At 45.5% G+C, this 21,822-nt stretch overlaps 1 protein-coding gene across 2 annotated transcripts in view; it reads left to right on the plus strand.

Moving 5' to 3' along the window:
- Positions 1 to 3,480: 3,480 nt before the first annotated feature.
- grip1 (glutamate receptor interacting protein 1) overlaps positions 3,481 to 21,822 on the plus strand; it is a 438,725-nt gene continuing 420,383 nt past the window's right edge. For both annotated transcript variants that reach the window (XM_086009244.1, XM_086009247.1), the window contains exon 1: positions 3,481 to 4,098. In XM_086009244.1, the coding sequence (XP_085865370.1) occupies positions 4,044 to 4,098 (55 nt within the window). In that variant the 5' untranslated portion in view covers positions 3,481 to 4,043. The remainder of the gene's footprint in view (positions 4,099 to 21,822) is intronic.

Here is a 21,822-nt window from a genome sequence, read left to right on the forward strand (position 1 = left end):
AAAATGGCGGCCGCCCCTCTTCACCCGCAAAATCTCCCTCCGGCTCTCACCTTTTAGTGAGGGGAGAGGCTGCTTTACATTAGACTCTTCATCTCTTTTGTTTTTCTTTTCTCTGGCCGGCTGCGCGGGAAAACAGACAACCACGCGGCCTGAGAGACAGCGAGCGGGGGAGCAGCGGGTGGCGGGCTGCAGTGGGAGCTGAGCTCGGGTGAGTGGCGGCGGGCCGCAGCGGGAGTGGGCCGCAGCGGGAGCTGAGCTCCGGTGAGCGGCGGCGGGCCGCAGCGGCAGCTGAGCTCCGGTGAGCGGCGGCGGGCCGCAGCGGCAGCTGAGCTCCGGTGAGCGGCGGCGGGGCCGCAGCGGCAGCTGAGCTCCGGTGAGCGGCGGCGGGCCCGCTAGCGGCAGCTGAGCTCCGGTGGAGCGGCGGCGGCCTGAGGCGCGACGCCGACGCGCGGGGGCTCCGCTTTCACTGGAGCGGGAGCTCATCAGGGGGGTTTTGCGACGGTGTGTTTTTGCTGTCTCTCGCTCCTTCCCTCGCTCTCCTTCCCTCTCTCTCTCTCTCTCTCCTTCCCCCACTCTCTCTATCTTCCTCCCTCTCTCTCTCTCTCCTTCCCTCTCTCTCTCTCCCTTCCCCTCTCTCTCCTCTGCTCTCCCTCTTCCCTCTCTCTCTCTCTCCCTCTCTCTCTCTCTCTCTCCCCTTTCCTCTCTCTCTCTCGCTCCTTCTCTCTCTCTCTCTCTCTCTCTCCTTCCCTCTCTCTCTCTCTCCTTCCCCTCTCTCTCTCTGTCTCTGTCTCCTTCCCTCTCTCTCTCTCTCCTTCCCTCTCTGTCTCTCTTCTCCTTCCCTCTCTCTCTCCTTCCCCCCCCTCTCTCTCTCTCTCTCCTTCCCCTCTCTCTCTCTCCTTCACTCTCTCTCTATCCTTCCCCCCTCTCTATCTCTCCTTCCCTCTCTCTCTCTCCTTCCCTCTCTGTCTCTCTCTCCTTCCCTCTCTGTCTCTCTCTCCTTCCCTCTCTGTCTCTCTCTCTCCCTCCCTCTCGCTCTCTGTCTCTCTCTCCTTCCCTCTCTCTCTCTCTCTCCTTCCCCCTCTCTCTCTCTCTCTCCTTCCCCCCTCTCTCTCTCCTTCCCTCTCTCTCTCCCTCTCTCTCTCCTTCCCCCTCTCTCTCTCTCTCTCCTTCCCCTTCTCTCTCTCCTTCCCCCTTTCTCTCTCTCTCCTTCCCCCTCTCTCTTTCCCTCTCTCTCTCTCTTTCCCTCTCTCTCTCTCTCTCCTTCCCACACAGACAGACAGACAGACAAACTCATTTATATATATAAAAATTATTTCTACTTTTTTCACAACAACATGCCCTCAAAAAACCCTCGGCACCACCGGGCACTCCAGCTAGTTATTAATACAATAGCTCCCCTTCTGCAAATAATGTGCTGAAATCATAGTGCACTCTTTCCCATTGAGATGATGGGAAATTTATATTGTCAACAAATAACCTCCAGATTTTAAGTGTTTACCACATTCAGATGATTGCTTGATGCTATACTAAAAGTCCATTAATCCTCACAGCTAAACGGTGATTCTGCAATTTCATAAAATGCAGAGTCCTCAAGCTGCTGCTGAAACTTTGTAGATTCAGGACTGGTGGAGCTCATGTTGGGGGGTGGGGGGTGGTGATTGGCTTGCTCTGGCTGCCTGCCAATGGCCATGAGGTGTCAGCCATATATCAGTTGGTAGCACTCTTGCCTCTGAGTCAGAAGGTTGCGGGTTCAAGTCCCACTCCAGAGACTTGGGCACAAACATCTAGTGCAAAAAACACTCCAGTGCAGTAGTGAGGGAGTGCTGCACTGTCGGAGGTGCCGTCTTTCAGATGAGACGTTAAACCGAGGTCCCGTCTGCTCTCTCACGTTGACATAAAAGATCCCATGGCACTATTTAGAAGAAGAGCAGGGGCGTTATCCCTCTTCTTCTTCTTCTTAGGCAGTCCCTCGGAACCGAGGATGACTTGCTTCCACACTAAAAATGAGATCTCAGGTGATTGATGAATCCAATGCGGGACCTACAGTCTCTGTCACAGGTGGGGAGATGGTGGTTGAAGGGGCGGGTGGGCGGGGTGCGTGGGTTGACGTGCGCTCCTTCTGCTGTTTGCACTTGGCTTCCGCTTGCTCCAGGCGAAGAGACTCAAAGTGTTCGGCGCCTTCCCGAATGCTTCTCCTCCACTTTGTACGATCTTGGGCCAGGGATTCCCAGGTGTCGGTGGGGATGTTGCACTTTTTCAAGGAGGCTTTGAGGGTGTCCTTGAAGTGCTTCCTCTGCCCACCTGGGGCTCTCTTGCCGTATCAGAGTTCCGAGTAGCGCGCTTGTTTTGGGAGTCTCGTATCGGGCACGTGGACAATGTGACCCGTCCATCGGAGCTGATTGAGCATGGTCAGAGCTTCGATGCGTTATCCCTGGTGTCCTGGCCAATATTTATCCCTCAATCAGTATCACTAAAAAAAGCAGATAATCTGGTCATTATCACATTGCTGTTTGTGAGAGCTTGTTGTGTGCAAATTTGTTGCCGCGTTTCCTACATTATAACAGTGACTACACTTCAAAATACTTATTTGGCTGTAAAGCACTTTGGAACATCCTGAGGTTGCGATAAGCGCTATATAAATGCAAGTATGTCTTTTTCTCTCTTCTGTGGTCTTGTCCGTACCTGGGTGACCCTGTAGAACATAAGAACATAAGAAATAGGAGCAGGAATAGGCCACTTGGCCCCTCGAGCCTGCTCCGCCATTCAATAAGATCATGGCTGATCTTGGGCTCAAAGCCACTTCCCAGCCCGCTCCCCATAACCCTTCACTCCCTTATCTTGCAAAAATCTGTCCATCTCCACCTTAAATGTATTTAATGACCCAGCCTCCACGGCTCTCTGGGGCAGAGAATTCCACAGATTTATGACCCTCTGAGAGAAGAAATTCCTCCTCATCTCAGTTCTAAAAGGGCAACCCTTTATTCTGAAACAGTGCCCCCCCCCCCCCCCCGTTCTAGATTTCCCCATGAGGGGAAACATCCTCTCTGCAACTACCTTGTCGAGCCCCCTCAGTATCTTATGTTTTACCTCTCATTCTTCTAAATTCCAATGAGTATAGGCCCAACCTGCTCAACCTTTCTTCATAAGTCAACCCCCTCATCTCTGGAATTAATGTAGTAAATCGTCTAGAGGGAGCATGCAGTGCCCACCGGTATGCTTGATGCCTCCCACGACCAGTGGGTACCGCAGGGTAGAGAGTGTCTGGTAGACATCAATAATAACATCCTGATTTAGTTGGGAAGGTATCCTTTTGTTTTTGGTGGCACATGATGCTTAATTTGGCATCTTTTTAGTCTGATTGGACCGTCTCACATTAGTGATGGGCTAAAAGGGGCACTTGTGATGATTTTTGTTTGGTGACCCTGGGGCAACTTAGTGACGCCCTTATTGGTCCGTCAAAAAAAAAGTCAAGCTGCAGTGTACCAGTTAATGTGAAGTTCCTAAAAGCAACTTCTCCCGTGACCACCTCGACTAGTTGAATGGACTGCACCATTTTTTCCCATTCTACTCTGAAGTTCGACTCGTCCATTTTTAATACATTACTGAGGATTTTTTTCACCTGAATTCACACTTGGAAGAATCTGGTCTCTGCACAATAAGGATTAATGCTGTGTGTGGGGTTTTTTTTTCTTTCAAAACATTCCCTGTCTCCATCCCTGTCTGTGTGTGTGTTTATTTTAAAGAGGAACACTTGTATATGTGGGATTCCGAAGATTTCTTTTCCTCCTTTCCCCCTCCTAAAGTTTGCGAATCCTTTAATCTGTGTGGCTCCCCGCTCTGGGCTGGTGTGTGTGTATGTGAGGGCGGGGGGAGAGCCCCTGGGGTGCTGGAGCTTGACAACGAGGCCGCCGTTCAGCGGCAGGGGAGGGGAGACGGCACCGCGCTCACCGCCAGCCGGCTGGCCGCCCGCCCGCTGATGTACGCGATCGACTAACCAGGGACACCGCCGCCGTCGCCAGCTTTTGAATGAGTTCTTTTGGAAGATGCCGGTGTGGAAGAAGAACATGCCTTCATGTCTGCAAGCTGATCACGAAAGAGGTAAAAGAGGGGAGGGGTGGTGTTTGGGGGGAAAAAAAAGCTGCTCTCGCATCTCTCTCACAGTCAGCTGGAAGAGGCGAAGGGAAGGCGCTGGCAAGCGGGAACTGCAAGGGTTCCAGCAAGGATACACACACACACACACACACACGTTGCTCGCAGCTATTTGTAGTACGGCACTGCCTCTGGAAGGTAAACCCTTCTCGGGAGGTGTTCCTAAAGAAGTTGCATCTAAAACTACCCCCTTCCCTCCCCCCAAAGAAAACTTACAGGTAGTTTTGCAAACATAAGATGATAACCCCAATCTTCAAGGCCTTTGTGTGTGCATTCTGTTGGGGTTAAGTATGATTCAGTGTTCTTTGATTTGAATTGTAACCCGTGTCCATTGACGGTGCTGTATGTGCATGATTTGCTGTCGAGTAGATCTCCAGACAGTGAAACAGCCTCTGATGGGGCATTGATTCCCTGACAGGCTCAATAATTGAAGCCAGGCTGGTTAATGTCACGTCGAATCGGTTCTGATTGTTCTCCGCTTTGTGCGACGCTGCAGTTTGGATACACCTGGTTACTTTGAAGATTAGAGGGAGCGGTATTTTGTTGGTGGAACATCTGCAGCATAGTCGGTACATGAATGAAAATGTAGCGATCTTGTTTGTATATCTGTGTGTGTGTATTTATATACCGACCATTTATGTATGTGTAATATTGACATATGGCTCATTCGGGTTCCAGAGTTGACTATTTGGTGTTTCATATTCAGCACTTTGCTGCGAGCTGGTGTATAAATGTGGCGTTTTCACGTAATCTCTCCTATCTACGGTTACAGCGTCAGTTACAAAAGCTGGTGATGAATAACATAATGGGAGCCACTACTGGGAATCCTTTAGTAGATGAAAGGTTACTGACGACGTTGGTGCTGCTTAGAATGAACTGGAATTTCCTGCGGGGGCGTAATCGGGAAGTTGCATTTGATTTACGCCCGTTCGTACGTTGATTTTGATGTCAATTTGCGCCAAAATTTTGCATCTAATGAGTCTGATAAGCCAGCGTAATTACAGCTCAAAAGTCGTTAATAGGAAATAAATTTAAATTAAGAAGCATTTACTGCAAATGGTGTTTTAAAAGTGAATACTACATTTCTTAATTAAATTAAATACTTAAGTATTAAATTAAAGAGTTAACCAATTAACAACCAAAACATCTGTTTCGATTAGTTTTAAAATGTTCCTGAATCGTCATTATTTCTGGAGGTTGCTCAGTAAGAGAAATAGGATCATGTGGAAAGATTTTAAAAATAAGCAAACTTAATCGTTTAGATGTAATTTCGTTAACCTCAATCATATACTACAGATGCTAGTGGTTTACATTTTGTAAATATTTTATAGCTGTGTGTAAAGCCTAAGTGCTAGAAACAGACAAAACATGAAAATGTTTTATGTGAATCTCTACTTGCTATTTATTTCATTGTCCATGTACCATGTGTAAATCACACACTTTTGGCCTGGATTTTGCAGTCAGCAGCGAAGGGACGGCGCTCACCGCTGACCTCAAAGAAAGCTGTTGACAAAGATTGTGAGGGCTCTGTTGTGTTGATTTCCCCTATTCCAGCATCAGTTTCAATCTGGGGCCATCTATAGGGGATCTGTGGCATCCAGGCACACTGAAGTCATGCAGCAGGCTAAGCAGCCTATCAGACTGAAGAATTCTCAGACAGCAACCCGAAGTAAAAAGCAGAAAATGCTGCAAATACTCAGGTCAGAAACAGAGTTAACGTTTCAGGTCGATGACCTTTCATCAGATCTGGAAAAAGTTAGAGATGTAACCAGTTTTAAGCAAGTACAGAGGCAGGGAAAGGTGGGGGGAAAAAGAACAAAAGTGAAGGTCTGTGGGTGGAAGGCAGGAGAGATTGGACTTGATGCAGGATAGGATGGAAGGCAGGTGAGCAGGACTTGATGCAGGATAGGGAAACAGGCAAGATGAAAGTGAACATAGAAGTTACGTAGAATTACATGGAATCTACAGCACAGAAACAGGCCATTCATCCAACTGGTCTATGCCACTTTTAAGCTCCACACGAGCCTCCTTCCACCCTATTTCATCTAACCCCATCAGCATATCCTCTACCAAAGCAAAATACTGTGGCTGCTGGAATTCTGAAATAAAAACAGAAAATGCTAGAAATACTCAGCAGGTCAGGCTTCATCTGTGGAAAGAGAAACAGAGTTAATGCTTTAGGTTGGAAAAAATGGGGGTAGTGGTTATAATCTGAAATTGTTGAACTCTATGTTGAGTCTGGAAGGCTGTGAAGTGTCCTGGCCAATATTTATCCCTCAACTAATATCACATTACTGTTTGTGAGCACTTGCTATATGCAAATTGGCTGCCGTGTTTCCTACATTACAACAGCGATTACACTTCAAAAGTACCTCTCTGGCTGTAAAGCACTTTGGGACGTTGTGAAAGGCGCTATATAAATGCAAGTCTTTATTTTAAACTCAGTTCCACCTCACTCAACAAGGATTAACTTTTTCAATTGATTTTACAACGCGAATAATGTGTAAAAAGATGAAGTGCATGTCACATCACTGATTCTGTGCCCTGAGAGCAACCTCCGGATTTCCGCGCTTAGCTACGCATGTGTGGACGCCAGAAGTTGCTGTCAGTTTTACAAAGTAATGACGGCAAACGCTGCCAGTTTCGCTGTCATTACAACTGCAAATTCTGGGCCATTGTGTGCAATTAATGCTTTTTCACCTTTTAGTTAAAACAAGTGGTCCAGTAGGCAATTCTTTTGATTATATGGCTATATTCTTACCCTCATATTATATTGAAAATAATAGCACTGGTACTTCATTGGCTGTAAAGCGCTTTGAGATGTCTGGTGGTCATGAAAGGCGCTATATAAATGCAAGTCTTTCTTTCTTAATTTCCATCATGTATTTGGGAGATTTGATGACTGATAATGAATACAAAAAAAATCACATTTCCCAAATTAGTTTTGAAATACCATGGGATAAAATGTGAAAGCTATTTTAGTTTTTTTTAACCTCTAGCACACTCGGATGTACATTGTTTTAAGATGCCTGTTTGAATATATTACACAATTGTACAGACCTTCCCAGCCAAGTATTGCCTTGGCGAATCTCACATAATCCATATTAAATGCAAACGGTGTGTTTTTGATTGGAATGAGAAGCCACAGCTGTTAAGAGCGTTGATAGAAGATCCTGTAATCTTAACACGTTCAAAGATAACAAACGACAAAATGCAGCTGAAGTTATTAGCAAGGGTTTTCATTTATCTCTATTAAACTTTAAATGCACGCACCATTTTTCTATTAAACCATTAATCTATTAATTATGGATGTTAATTTACAATAAAATATGGTTTCAGGTTTTACCTCTTCCAAACTATTGTACTACTAGCTGGGGGAGCCCGGCTTTGCCAGGGCTGTTTTGGGCTGGGCGGTTTAAATCGAGTCCCAGGCTTTGGGGCCTGTCTGTCTGTCCCTGTGTGAATCTGCTGCCGGGCAACATTTCTACCTTTTTTAATAGCTTCAAAGATGAAAGTGAAAGTACTTATAAAATGTTTTTGGTAAATGTTATGTAATTTTTAAAAGAGATACTAACTTTTTCGAAGCTGAATTAGCAGATTTTGAGCTGGAAGTAGTGAAGCAATGGCTGCCCGATGCCTGAGTTGAAAAGCATTAGTCCCGCCCACAGATGCAGCGATTGGCCAACCATCAGGCGACTGAACTGTAGGATTGGTCAATCGTGCCGGCACAGGATTGGTGGACCTTGACGTCAGTCAATCAATGCTATTAGCAGATAATGAGTTTAATTTTGAAGGTTTTTTGCATAATGCGCGAACAATTTTTGTCCGACCGAAAAGTAAATACGCTTATGACGGTTCTGGAATCGTAAGCTTTCTTTCGACGTAACACACGTGTAGGTACGCTCTATAACTTTCGAGTTTATTGAAGACAGACAGACGGAATGACAGACAGAAGTATCCTTTTATTTATATATCTACTATATATATAATAATAAAAGCAATACAGAAGTTTGGCACATGTATAAAATATATACATTATTTTAAACAAGAAAGACCAGACTAATAAAATGTCATTCATGACAATCTAACCAAGCTAGAGCAAGCAACATGAATATCAAATACTTTTTTTGTTCCTTCAGAAGGAACCAAACCCTTATTTTTTTTTAAAAAAAGTACAATTTTTTTGACTAACTTACCTTAGCTGCAATTCAAAAATAACCAACATTATACTATACTGAACAGCTCAAAAATTTGACATTCTTCAAGTTACCAGCGTTACTTATGAGATCGCACATCATCCAACGAGCCATTTACTCTGAGCTCATTACCATTTAAAGGGCCGTAGCATCGACCGTTTTTGAGTCCAGTCAATTTTACCCAATTGAACCGTCACTGGATAGGTTGATGCTGACTTTTACAAAATTTCTCTCAACTCGACGGGTAGATAGATAATTGGAAATGGACGCACTCACTGCATTCTGACACATTTCCTCCTCTTTGGGCTATTACTATGAAGATCACTTTACGAACATTTATTATTAAACAGCAAGCAGAGTGTAAGGGTCGGCAAGTGATCTTTCACATTAGTTGCCCAACATGTTGAGGAGGAAGTGAGTAAGAATTGTTTTCCATTATGAAAGGGTACCTGCTCTAATTGTCTTTTGATTCAAAATACTTTTATAGTCCTAGCTAACCACTGAGCCGCTGACCACTGAGCCACTGACCAATCACAACCATTCTCGATAAGCATAAATTCAAAGGATACCTGTGCACCTAAAATTTGTGTATAAGTTTACACCTGTCCTAATCCTGCATAAATGCAGCAAGCCTGCGTGTGCCTTCATTCTGGAGGCAGATGGGGCCATGCAGAGGACAGCCTGGACGAAGGTATTGAAGGACTGGGTAAAAGATCGAGGAAATTCGGGCATATTGTAAGAACGGACATAAATCACTCACTTATGCCCGAATTTCCTCAATCTTTGGTGCCGGAAATCGGCAATGAGCCGCAGTTATACCATTTTTGGGGCACAAATCGACAGGAAATTCCAGGCCAAGCTGCCTGGTAGAAGAGTAACTTTGATAGATTGTTTATTTTATTCAATGTTATTTATTTATTGTTTTAGCCATTAGTAAACACCTTGCCTAGCAACATTCTGGAAATTGAGTCCCCCTTCAAACATGTTGGTACTCTATTTGGATCGAGTAGGCAAATGAGAGAAATTAAGATGGCGATTTTAAAGAACTAGGATGGGGAGAGAGAAATTCAATCATTTAGAACAGTAATGCCCTTGTACGCAATTTCAGTGTATGGGATGATCATCAGTGGCATTTATTAATTACCTGTGTCACGCAAGAAAGGCAGTGCCTATGTATCTGTGAAAATATAGGGATCTGGATGGCTCAGTGCTTTACAAACCAGGAAGGTTCCAAGTTCAATTCATGGTGTGTGCTGAGATAGCGGATCTTAGCCAGGGCAGCATAGGGCACTATGGTTCATCTTGGCATGTTAGTTTGGAGGAGACGACAAAATCATTTTGAGTTCTTGCTTCTGATTGCTATCCCCAATCCTTGATATAATTGTTGTACAAGGACATCAAATTGGATATCAAGTGAGGGCAGGATTGCGGTTGACTGTGATGCATCGTTTAATTAATTTCAGAACACTCTTGAAATTCTAATTGCTTTAACCATGTGGAAACATCTGCATTTCCGCTAAACTCTTAATTTTCACACCCTTCCCCATTGAAAACTAATATAGCAATGATGTTCACTACGGGAAACTTTTTTTAAATCCGGGACCGGCGTGGTGCCGGTTGATCAAAAAGTCCGGATTACAGAGAGGTCTACTTACCAAGGTACGAGAGCCCCGGTTACACGGCCGCAGGTGCAGGAGCCCCGGTTACACGGCCGCAGGTGCAGGAGCCCTGGTTACACGGCCGCAGGTGCAGGAGCCCCGGTTACACTGCCGCAGGTGCAGGAGCCCCGGTTACACGGCCGCAGGTGCAGGAGCCCTGGTTACACGGCCGCAGGTGCAGGAGCCCCGGTTACACTGCCGCAGGTGCAGGAGCCCTGTTTACACGGCCGCAGGTGCAGGAGCCCCGGTTACACTGCCGCAGGTGCAGGAGCCCCGGTTACACGGCCGCAGGTGCAGGAGCCCCGGTTACACGGTTGCAGGTGCAGGAGCCCCGGTTACACGGCCGCAGGTGCAGGAGCCCCGGTTACACGGCCGCAGGTGCAGGAGCCCCGGTTACATGGCCGCTAATAAATAGTAAAACTTACTTGAACCTACTCCTGAATTTTGCCGGTTAAAAGAGTTTCCTGCATTTATTAATTTTAAAAAAAATTAACCATCGTTTATTTGATTGTTTTGTGAGGCCTTTTTTTAGAATATTCTAATGCAGGATATTTGAATATTAGGGAGTCTATAAGGGGATCACTGGGAGTTCATGAAGTCATTAGATTTCTGTTGCTCTTTACTAATAAAAATATTTTCTGCAATGATGTACGATTTTCCTTTTGGGTTATGATAAATACCTTTTTTATACAGATGATTGTTGGAGCATGTACTTTCGCCCAGGGAGTAGCTGAGGTTTACCTTTGCATCTTTTAAGGGAAAATTGGATAAATATTTGCTGTAAACCTCAATGATTCGATGGGTAATTGGCACTCTATTTTGAACGGAGGACAAGGGGTTCCTGTGTAGTTTGTTAATAACTGCAGGGAGCCCCACACAAGTTTGAAAAACAACCGGAATTCTCCAAAATTATAAATGTAAAATATATACTGAATATGAATTACCCTCAGGGATGTTTCTGTTGTCCTATTTGTAAAGCAGTGAATGATGATTAAAATTGGTCATTGTGCCAAAATATCTAATGGGCAGAGGTTTGCTAGTTTTTCATGGACACTTAACCAGTTATGATTTAATAGGTTGTGGCTGAAAAATAAACACTTGCAGATAAAGTTTTAAAAAGTCAGGTTTGCTATTGGCCAAAGATTTTTTCCTCCACAGTTCTAGTAGCTGTGAACATTAACCTTGCTGAGCAAACCATCTGGCTGCAATAGTACCGCCAGATGCCCTTTGAAAAATACAATTGGCTTCAGTCAGCCAATTTCTTGACTACATAGCAGGACTCCGCTTGCATCTGTTTTGGCGTAGGTAGGGAACTGTATGGTAAAGGTTGACAAAAGACCTTGCATATCTAGATGTTTAGGAATTCTAGAATGTTAGTCTTTGTGAATACATTTTTAAAAGCATTTAAAAAAATGTATTCTTTTATGGGATGTGGGCGTCACTGGCAAGACCAGCATTTATTGCCCACCCCTAATTGCCCTCGAGGGTGGTGGTGAACTGCTGCAGTCCATGAGGTGAAGGTACTTCCACAGTGTTAGGGAGGGAGTGCCAGGATTTTGAAGAAATGATGATATATTTCCAAGTCAGGATGGTGTGTGACTTGGAGGGGAACCTGGAGGTGGTGGTGTTCCCATGCGTCTGCTGCCCTTGTCCTTTTCTGTGGCAGAGGGTTTTGGAGGTGCTGTCGAAGAAGCCTTGGCGAGTTGCTGCAGTGCATCTTGTAGATAGTACACACTGCAGCCAGGGTATGCCGGTGGTGGAGGGAGTGAATGTTTAAGGTGGTGGATGGGGTGCCAATCAAGCGGGCTGCTTTGTCCTGGATGGTGTCGAGCTTCTTGAGTGTTGTTGGAGCTGCACTCCTCCAGGCAAGTGGAGAGTATTCCATCACACTCCTGACTTGTGCCTTTGGAGATGGTGGAAAGGCTTTGGGGAGTCAGGAGGTGAGACACTCGTCACAGAATACCCAGCCTCTGACCTGCTTTTGTAGCCACAGTATTTATGTGGCTGGTCCAGTTAAGTTTCTGGTCGATGGTGACCCCCCAGGATTCGACGATGGTATTGCTATTGAATGTCAAGGGGAGGTGGTTAGAGACTCATTATGCCTGGATTTTTTTCCTTCAAAATATTCTTGGTCGACATAGATGTAGATTTGAGCCTGTACACTCCTTATAAACTGAACCACTAAAATTCAAAAATATTGTACCCACAGGAACATCATTATGGCAAGCAGTGACTAAAGATAGGCAGTTATACACTTTAGTTTTCTGGTGAAGCTTTTAAAGTAAGGGCAAGTGTTTGTTTAAATAGGTTGGGAATTATTTTATTTTGAAAGCTTCTGAATGTAATTCTGGGCATTAAGCCAACAAACTTTCTTTGTTTGTCAAACGTAGGCATGTCATGGTTTTAAATATTTTGAATGTGGCTTCTTAAGTAGAGGCAGCCTGGAGTAAAGTATCAGCTCAAGGCTTTCCTTTACCCAGATATTGGGTAATGTCATCAAGGCTATACTGTTTAAGTTCTATTTTGCTTTATTAAAGTGAATAAAAATGAATAAAAAGGAATTGTTTATAAGCGAGTTTTAAGGATTCCTTTTTATTCACTTTAATAAAGCAAAGGTAGTAACTAAACAGTACCGATGACATATATTTTCAGTTATTTATGATGATCTCTCTGATTAATGAGACATGATATTTTATTTAGGAACAGGAGCAGGCCATTCAGCCCCTCGAGCCTGTTCCGCCATTCAATGAGATCATGGCTGATCTGCGACCTAAATCCATATACTCGCCTTTGGCCCATATCCCTTAATACCTTTGATTAACAAATATCTATCAATCTCAGATTGAGAATTAACAATTGATCTAGCATCAATTGCAATTTGGGGAAGAGAGTTTCAAACTTCTACCACCCTGTGTGTGTAGCAGTGTTTCCTAATTTCACTCCTGAAAGGTGTGGCTCTAATTTTTAGGCTATGCTCCCTAGTCCTAGAATCCCCAACCAGCGGAAATAGTTTCTCTCTATCTACCCTATCTGTTCCCCTTAAGGTCTTGAAAACTTCAATCAAATCACCCCTTAACCTTCTAAATTCTAGGGAATACAACCCTAATTTGTGCAATCTCTCCTTGTAATTTAACCCTTGGAGTCCGGGTATCATTCTGGTAAACCTAGGCTGCACTCGCTCCAATGCCAATATATCCTTCCTACGGTGTGGTGCCCCGAACTGCTCACAGTACTCCAGGTGTGGTCTAACCAGGGTTTTGTATAGCTGCAGCATAACTTCTTGTACTCTAGATATAAAGGCCAGCATTCCATTAGCCTTTTTTGATTATTTTCTGTACCTGTTCATGACATTTTAATGATCCATGTACCTGGACTCCCAAGTCTGTTTGGACCGCCACTGTTTTTAGCTTTTCACCACTTAGAAAGTACCCTATTCTATCCCTTTTAGTGGATGACCTCACATTTGCCTACATTGAAATCCATTTGCCAGTTTTGCCCATTCACTTAATCTATCGATATCCCTTTGTCATTTTATGCTTTCATCTACAATGCCGCCTATCTTTGTGTCATCGGCAAATTTGGATATGTGGCTTTCTATCCCATCATCGAAGTTGTTAATATTTTTTGTTGTTGTCTGCATTTGTTTAGCCATCTTCTATTGGGTACATTTATTCTTGGTTCATGGGAGCTCTCCATTTTATCATTTTGTTAGTTCCTTTTTGTAATCCTTAATGGTAACACTGTCATAACTCGGAAAAAGGCCTGGGACATGATTGCGTCCTCCCCTTTTTGAGGTGGAAAATTCATTTAAGATGCAGATTATTCACTGATGAATTATCTCTGATTTGTATTGAAGTCAAATGTATCTTTCAGAGAGTAATAGTTTTATTAACTTACTATTTAAAAAATGAGTAGGTTTTAACCTTTGTATTGACATACTTGCACATGGCTTGTCAATGTCAAAGGTCAGGCCCTTTAACCTATCTGGTATTGTATTCTTGCAATACTTTTCCTTAACGCGAGGTAAGTAAGTAATAGAAAATAAATACTGCAAACTCATTTTGTTTTCTCCCCACGAGTCACATGAACTTCACTTTAAACCCTCTCTCAAAATGTAGGTTCATGACTTGTGAATTTTTTATCTCACTTATTTTTGTAATTTTTTTCATCCATCACCCATACAAAGCTAGGTGGGGATGTAAGTTGAGGAGGAGAAAGAGGCTTCAAGGGGATATAGACAGGCCAAGTGAGTGGGCAAGAACATAACGAATGGAATATAACGTGGAGAAATGTGAAGTTCTCCACTTTGGTAGGAAAAATAGAAAAGCAGTGTATTTTTTAAATGGTAAGAGATTGGGAAATGTTGGTGTTCAGAGACCTGGGTGTCCTTGTACACGAATCACTGAAAGTTAACATGCAGGTACAGCAAGCAATTAGGAAAGCAAATGGTATGTTGGCCTTTATCACAAGAGGATTTGAGTATAGGAGTAAAGACGTCTTACTGCAATTATATAGGGCCCTGGTGAGACCACACCTGGAGTATTGTGTACAGTTTTGGTCTCCTTACCTAAGGAAGGATATACTTGCCATAGAGGGAGTGCAACAAAGGTTCACCAGACTGATTCCTGGGATGGGGGATTGTCCTATGAGGAGAGATTGTGCAGACTGGGCCTATATTCTCCAGAGTTTAGAAGAATGAGAGGTGATCTTTTTATAAAAAAAAAAAAATTAAAAAAAAATACAAAATTCCTACAGGGCTTGACAGGGTAGATGCAGGGAGGATGTTTCCCCTGGCTGGGGAGTCTAGAACCAGGGGTCACAGTCTCAGAATAAGGGGTCGGCCATATAGGACTGAGATGAGGAGAGATTTCTTCACTGAGGGTGGTGAATCTTTGTAATTCTCTACCCCAGAGGGCTGTGGAGGCTCAGTCGTGAGTATATTCAAGACAGAGATCGATAGATTTTTGGATATTAAGGGAATCAAGGGATATGGGGATAGTGCAGGAAAGTGGAGATGAGGTAGAAGATCAGCCTTGATCTTATTGAATGGCGCAGCAGGCTTGAGGGGCCGAATGGCCAACTCCTGCTCCTATTTCTTATGTTCTTGGGAGAGTTGTGACACAAGAACTGAGGTTCAAGTATTTTTGGTCATGAGTTCAAAGTTTTAATGTTGTAGCAGTTAGGCCGCACAATATGACCTCTCTTTTTCTGTTGTGCACCTTGCGTGGTTTTACACTTCAGAGAAATAAAAGAAAAAGCAAGACTTGCATTTATGTAGCGCCTTTCGTGACCACTGGACGTCCCAAAGTGCTTTACAGCCAATGAAGTACTTTTTGAAGTGTAATCACTGTTGTAATGTAGGAAACGCGCAGCCAATTTGCTCACAGCAAGCTCCCACAAACAGCAATGTGATAATGACCAGATAATCTGTTTTAGTGATGTTGATTGAGGGATAAATATTGGCCAAGACATTGGGGATAACTCTCCTGCTCTTCTTTGAAATAGTGCCATGGGATCTTTTACGTTCACCTGAGAGGTTTAAAGTCTCATCCAAAAAATGGCACCTCTGACAGTGCAGCACTCCCCTGGAGTGTCAGCCTAGATTAATGTACTCAAGTCTCTGGAGTGGGACTTGAAACCACAACCTTCTGACTCGGAGGTGAGGGTGCTGCCAACTGGGCCACAGCTGACACTTTGGTGATAAGCTATTATTTTAGTGATTGGTTATTATATGATATGTTGGTGAACTATGCCAGAAAGATTGCAGTCTCCTAATTGCCCTGTTGGGGAATTTGATGGACTGGTGAGGAAGGTGCTGATGGAGAGACTCATTTCGAGCAGTTGCAGGCCCAGACAGAATAGTCCATGTGGATGTAATTGTACTTTGGACTAGATCTGACAAGATCCAGTAATCAGTGAGATGATTTTATACTATTTAATCTTCTAATTCCTGTTTGGAATGATTGAGGAGGAAGAGGAGAATCTAGCTGGAGTAAGTGCATTCAGAAGTGTGCTGCAATTAACAGGATGTATGAATCAATGAAAAGACCTGGGGTTAATTAAAATGCTCCATAGAATGGTGAATTGAAATGGAAAAGAGTGGCGGCACTAAGCTTCCAGATAGGAGGTCTGATCTGCTTGGGAAGAAGCCCATATGTTATATTAATGTTGAACTGCAAAATAATTCTTCAGCCTCAAAATGGTTCAGAAGAGATTTTTAACTGTTCAACCAAAATAGAGGCGATTGACTAAAAGAGAAAGCCATCTTGATAAACAGTCTTTCTAGCCATCAACAAAGACATCATCACAGGTACTGATCCGTTATTGTCTGAGCAATTCATAACAGAAAACATTTGTTCATAAATATCATCAGCTAAGTTCTTTCATGTAGTTCCATGCGATATAAAAGCTCGCGGGATCGAAGCTTGCTGTTGATGTGTTGCATAAAGGCCCTACCGTCTATATAATAAAAGAAAGTACTTGATAATTAACCTTTTTCTTCCCACCTAATTCAATTTGACCCACAGACAGCCACATTCTGTGAATCATCCATTGATTGCAAAAGAGCACTGCTGATTTGCAGTCAACAGGCAGGACTGCAAAATGCAATTAGCCAGCAATGCTCCACGACAGATTAGAAAGGATGTTTCGGCAGTATAGTTCATGGTCTGCACATTTTGTTTAAATAAAGAAGAAGTGAATACAAAGATGCCCTCTTATAACATTCTTATGGATCAACATGTGTAACGCAATCAGAGAAAATCATGTTCGCACTCGAGTTTGAGCTAAGGAAAATGGCTGCAATCCCTTTTCACTTCTTGGATACTACCCGTAGTTTGTTAGTGGTCGTCCCTCTTCTTCCCCCTTCCCTTTGCTGAGTTAGTGAGACTGCTTGGCGAGCCAGTTTGCTGGCAATCTCATTGCCTACCTTGATCAGTGACTCAGTAAACTAGAGGCACCAAAGCACTTCCTTTACTCCTTTCCCCCGCTGAACCCATCACTCCCCACTCCTTTATGGTGATGCAAGATGACCCACAGATAGTTGGTGCTGTCCAACAGGCCTCAGCCAGGGTGCTAAATGGTGCAGTTTAAGAACAAATACCCAGATGTTTCATGTATTATTCTACCCTTTCCACTCAGTGATAGCTACCTTGACAGGTGAATCAGGATAACCTATTCCTGTTAACAACAGAAAATGCTCAGCAGGCCAGGCAACATCCGTGGAGAGAAAATAGAGTCGACGTTTCAGGTCTAACCCTTTTTCAAAACTGGAAAGGGAACAAAATAGATCGAAAGGCAGGGCTGGGAGAGAACAAAAGAAGTGAAGAGACATTAAGAGGTATTCAAAACGAGATGAGATGGTGATAGGACAGTGGAGACAAAAGACGGCTCTAGATTAGGTGTGAAATGTTCTGGCAGAATGGGAGACGGCTGCCATGTAGGAGAGGAAAAAAAGGGTGGGGGGGTGGGGGGAAAGGGCCAAAACAAAGATGTGGATAAAATATAAGCAAAAATGTAAAGGGGGCCGAGGTTATGATCTGAAATTGTTGAACTCGATATGGAGTCCGGAAGGCTGTAAAGTGCCTAATCGGAAGAGGAGGTGCTGTTCCTCGAGTTTACGCTGAGCTTCCGTGGAACAATGCAACCCGAGTACAATGAGGTCTGAGTGGGAATGGGGCGGTGAATTAAAGTGACAGGCGACCAGAAGCTCGGGGTCCCCCTTACGGATTGAACGGAGGTGTTCCGCAAAGCGGTCACCCAATCTGCGTTTGGTCTCCCCAATGTAGAGGAGACCACATCGTGAGCAGTATACTAGATCGCAAGAAGTACAAGTAAATCGCTGTTTCACCTGGAAGGGGTGTTTGGGGCGCTGGACAGTGGGAAGGGGGGGGTGGTACAAGGGCAGGTGTTGCATCTCCTGCTCTTGCACAGGAAGGTGCCAGGGGAAGGGGTGCTGGGGGTGATAGAGGAGTGGACTAGGGTGTCTCGGAGGGAGCGGTCCCTATGGAATGCTGAAAGGGGAGGGGAAGATGCGTTTGGTGGTGGGATCACTTTGGAGGTGACGGAAGTGGCGGAGGATGATCCGTTGAATGTGGAGGCTGGTGGGGTGAAAGGTGAGGACAATGGGAACCCTATTGTGGTTCCATGAGGGAGGGGCAGGGGTGAGGGCAGAAGTGCGGGAGATAGAACGGACACGGTCGAGGGCCGTGTCAACCACAGTAGAGGAGAATCCTCAGTTGCGGAAAAAGGAAGACATGTCGGAAGCACTAGTGTGGAAGGTGGCATCGTCGGAGCAGATGCGGCGGAGACGGAAAAACTGGGAAACAAATATCTCCAAGATATTCATCGTTCCTCGAACTACTGCTCTCGCCGCATCTTGAGATCCACGCTCGACGCCATGCGGCGCCACATGAACGCTCTCGACCTCTCTCTTCAGCAGCACCAACGCACTCTATTTCAAAGCTGACCGGGTCCACAGTTCCATTTCATCCTTCGACTCATCCGACGCTTCAACAAAACTTTTTTTCTTCCTTTCCGATGTCCAGGATCGCAAGCTTCAGCAACTCTTGAACACAACCACCACCTCCTTCACTTTCCTCTGACCCCCCCTTCTCCGAATCTCACCCCCTGTCGTGTCTTCACTATCCCCTCTGACCCTGAACGATCAGTCCTCAGCAAAGGCCTGAGCTACATCCCCACCTCAATGAATTTCGAGCTTGGCACGATAGTGAGCTCTTTCTCCGCCGCCTTCATCTCCGTGCCCACTTCTCTGGCCAGGAGTCTTCTTCCCCCCCCCCCCCCCCCCCCCCCCGGCACGGCTGACTCTTACTCCCGCTTTCAGAATTCCCGTTCTACCTGGACCCCTCCCCATGGCCTCTTACCCTCTCTAGATCTTTTCATCGCTAACTGCCGCCATGACATCGGCCGTCTCCATTTCTCTGCTCCCCTCACTCACTCCAACCTACCTCCCTCTGAACTTGCAGCACTCCATTCTCTTAGATCCAACCCTGACGTTGTCATTAAACCTGCTGACAAGGGTGGTGCTGTTGTTGTTTGGCGAACCGACCTCTACCTAGCGGAAGCTGAACGCCAACTCTCCGACACCTCCTCCTACCTCCCCCTGGACCATGACCCCACTACCGAACATCAAGCCACCGTTTCCAAGACTGTCACTGACCTCCTCTCCTCTGGCGATCTTCCCCCCCCCCCCCCCCGCGGCCACCAACCTCATAGTTCCCCAACCCCGCACAGCCCGCTTCTACCTCCTTCCCAAGATCCACAAACAGGACTGCCCTGGTAGACCCATCATTTCAGCCTGTTCTTGCCCCACCGAACTTATCTCTTTCTATCTCGACTCTATCTTTTCTCCCCTTGTCCAGTCTCTTCCCACCTACACCCGCGACTCTTCGGATGCCCTCCGCCACTTTAACAGTTTCCAGTTTCCTGGCCCCAACCGCCTCCTTTTCACCTATGGACGTACAATCCCTCTACACCTCCATCCCCCACCAGGATGGCCTGAAGGCGCTCCGCTTCTTCCTTGAACAGAGGCCCGACCAGTCCCCATCCACCACCACCCTCCTCCGCCTGGCTGAACTTGTTCTCACATTGAACAACTTCTCCTTTGACTCCACTCATTTCCTCCAAATCAAAGGTGTTGCTATGGGTACCCGCATGGGTCCTAGCTATGCCTGCCTTTTTGTGGGATATGTTGAACACTCTTTGTTCCAGTCCTACTCGGGTCCTCTCCCTCACCTCTTCTTCCGGTACATTGATGACTGTATCGGTGCCGTTTCCTGCTCTCACCCTGAACTAGACAATTTCATTCACTTTGCCTCCAATTTCCACCCTTCCCTCACCTTCACATGATCCATCTCTGACTCTTCCCTTCCCTTCCTCGACTTCTCCGTCTCCATCTCTGGGGATAGGTTATTGACCAACATTCACTACAAGCCCACTGACTCCCACAGCTACCTGGACTACACTTCCTCCCACCCCGCCTCCTGTAAGGACTCTATTCCATTCTCCCATTTTCTCCGTCTCCGCCGCATCTGCTCCGACGATGCCACCTTCCACACCAGTGCTTCCGACATGTCTTCCTTTTTCTGCAACCGAGGATTCCCCTCTACTGTGGTTGACACAGCCCTCGACCATGTCTGTTCTATCTCCCGCACTTCTGCCCTCACCCCTGCCCCTCCTTCACGGAACCACGATAGGGTTCCCCTTGTCCTCACCTTTCACTCCACCAGCCTCCACATTCAACGGATCATCCTCCGCCATTTCCACCACCTCCAAAGTGATCCCACCACCAAACGCATCTTCCCCTCCCCTTTCAGCATTCCGTAGGGACCGCTCCCTCTGAGACACCCTAGTCCACTCCTCTATCACGCCCAGCACCCCTTCTCCTTCGCCCGGCACCTTCTCGTGCAAGAGCAGGAGATGCAACACCTGCCCTTATACCTCTTTCCCCCCCCCCCCCCCCTTTCCCACTGTCCAGGGCCCCAAACACCCCTTCCAGGTGAAACAGCGATTTACTTGTACTTCTTGCAATCTAGTATACTGTATTCGCTGCTCACGATGTGGTCTCCTCTACATTGGGGAGACCAAACGCAGATTGGGTGACCGCTTTGCGGAACACCTCCGTTCAGTCCATAAGGGGGACCCCGAGCTTCCGGTCGCCTGTCACTTTAATTCACCGCCCCATTCCCACTCAGACCTCGCTGTACTCGGGCTCTTGCATTGTTCCACGGAAGCTCAGCGTAAACTCGAGGAACAGCACCTCCTCTTCCGATTAGGCACTTTACAGCCTTCCGGACTCCATATCGAGTTCAACAATTTCAGATCATAACCTCGGCCCCCTTTACATTTTTGCTTATATTTTATCCACATCTTTGTTTTGGCCCTTTCCCCCCACCACCCCCCTTTTTTTCCTCTCCCACATGGCAGCCGTCTCCCATTCTGCCAGAACATTTCACACCTAATCTAGAGCCGTCTTTTGTCTCCACTAGTCCTATCACCATCTCGTCTCGTTTTGAATACCTCTTAATGTCTCTTCACTTCTTTTGTTCTCTCCCAGCCCTGCCTTTCGATCTATTTCATTTCCTTTCCAGTTTTGAAAAAGGGTTAGACCCGAAACGTCGACTCTCTATTTTCTCTCCACAGATTTTGCCTGGCCTGCTGAGTTTTTCCAGCATTTTCTGTTGTTATTTCGGATTTCCAGCATCTGCAGTATTTTGCTATCGTAACCTATTCCTGTATTCATGGACTGCTTTTTGTGCCCCTCATGTTTTATGATAAAATCAGGTGCCACTGGGTATGAGTTGAGAGCAGAAACTCTCACCGCTTTCTCCTCCCGACCGTTCCCCCACATAACCCTCATCCTCTCACCAGTCCAGAGGTGCTGTGTATTACCCCTACTGATGGTCTGCTGGAGCTCTGCTAATTCAGCCCAGATTGGGAATCCGACCTGGAATCCTTTTAGAGTTTATATGGCTGAGTTGCACACTTGACTGCACTGAGATTAAAAAGAAAGAACTTGCATTTATGTAGTGCCTTTCAGGACCTCTGGACGTCCCAAAGCACATTACAGCCATTTAAGCACTTTTGAAGTGTAGTTATGTTGGTTATTGCCAAGATTCACAGGGGGTCACGGGAGGGAGTTATAATAGACGAGAATACCCAGCCATGGCAAACGGTGTTTAAGACCATTTAAACTTCCAATGGAAACTTCATATTAGAAGTTTTTGTCATTTTGGACCAGTTCTGCTCTCCATATTACAAAAAGGATATTGAGGCCCTGGCGAAGATACAAAAATGATTTA

This window comes from Somniosus microcephalus, chromosome 16, assembly GCF_052327205.1.
Source record: "Somniosus microcephalus isolate GS21.2 chromosome 16, FLI_Smic_1.0, whole genome shotgun sequence".
Classification (NCBI taxonomy): Eukaryota; Metazoa; Chordata; class Chondrichthyes; order Squaliformes; family Somniosidae; genus Somniosus; species Somniosus microcephalus.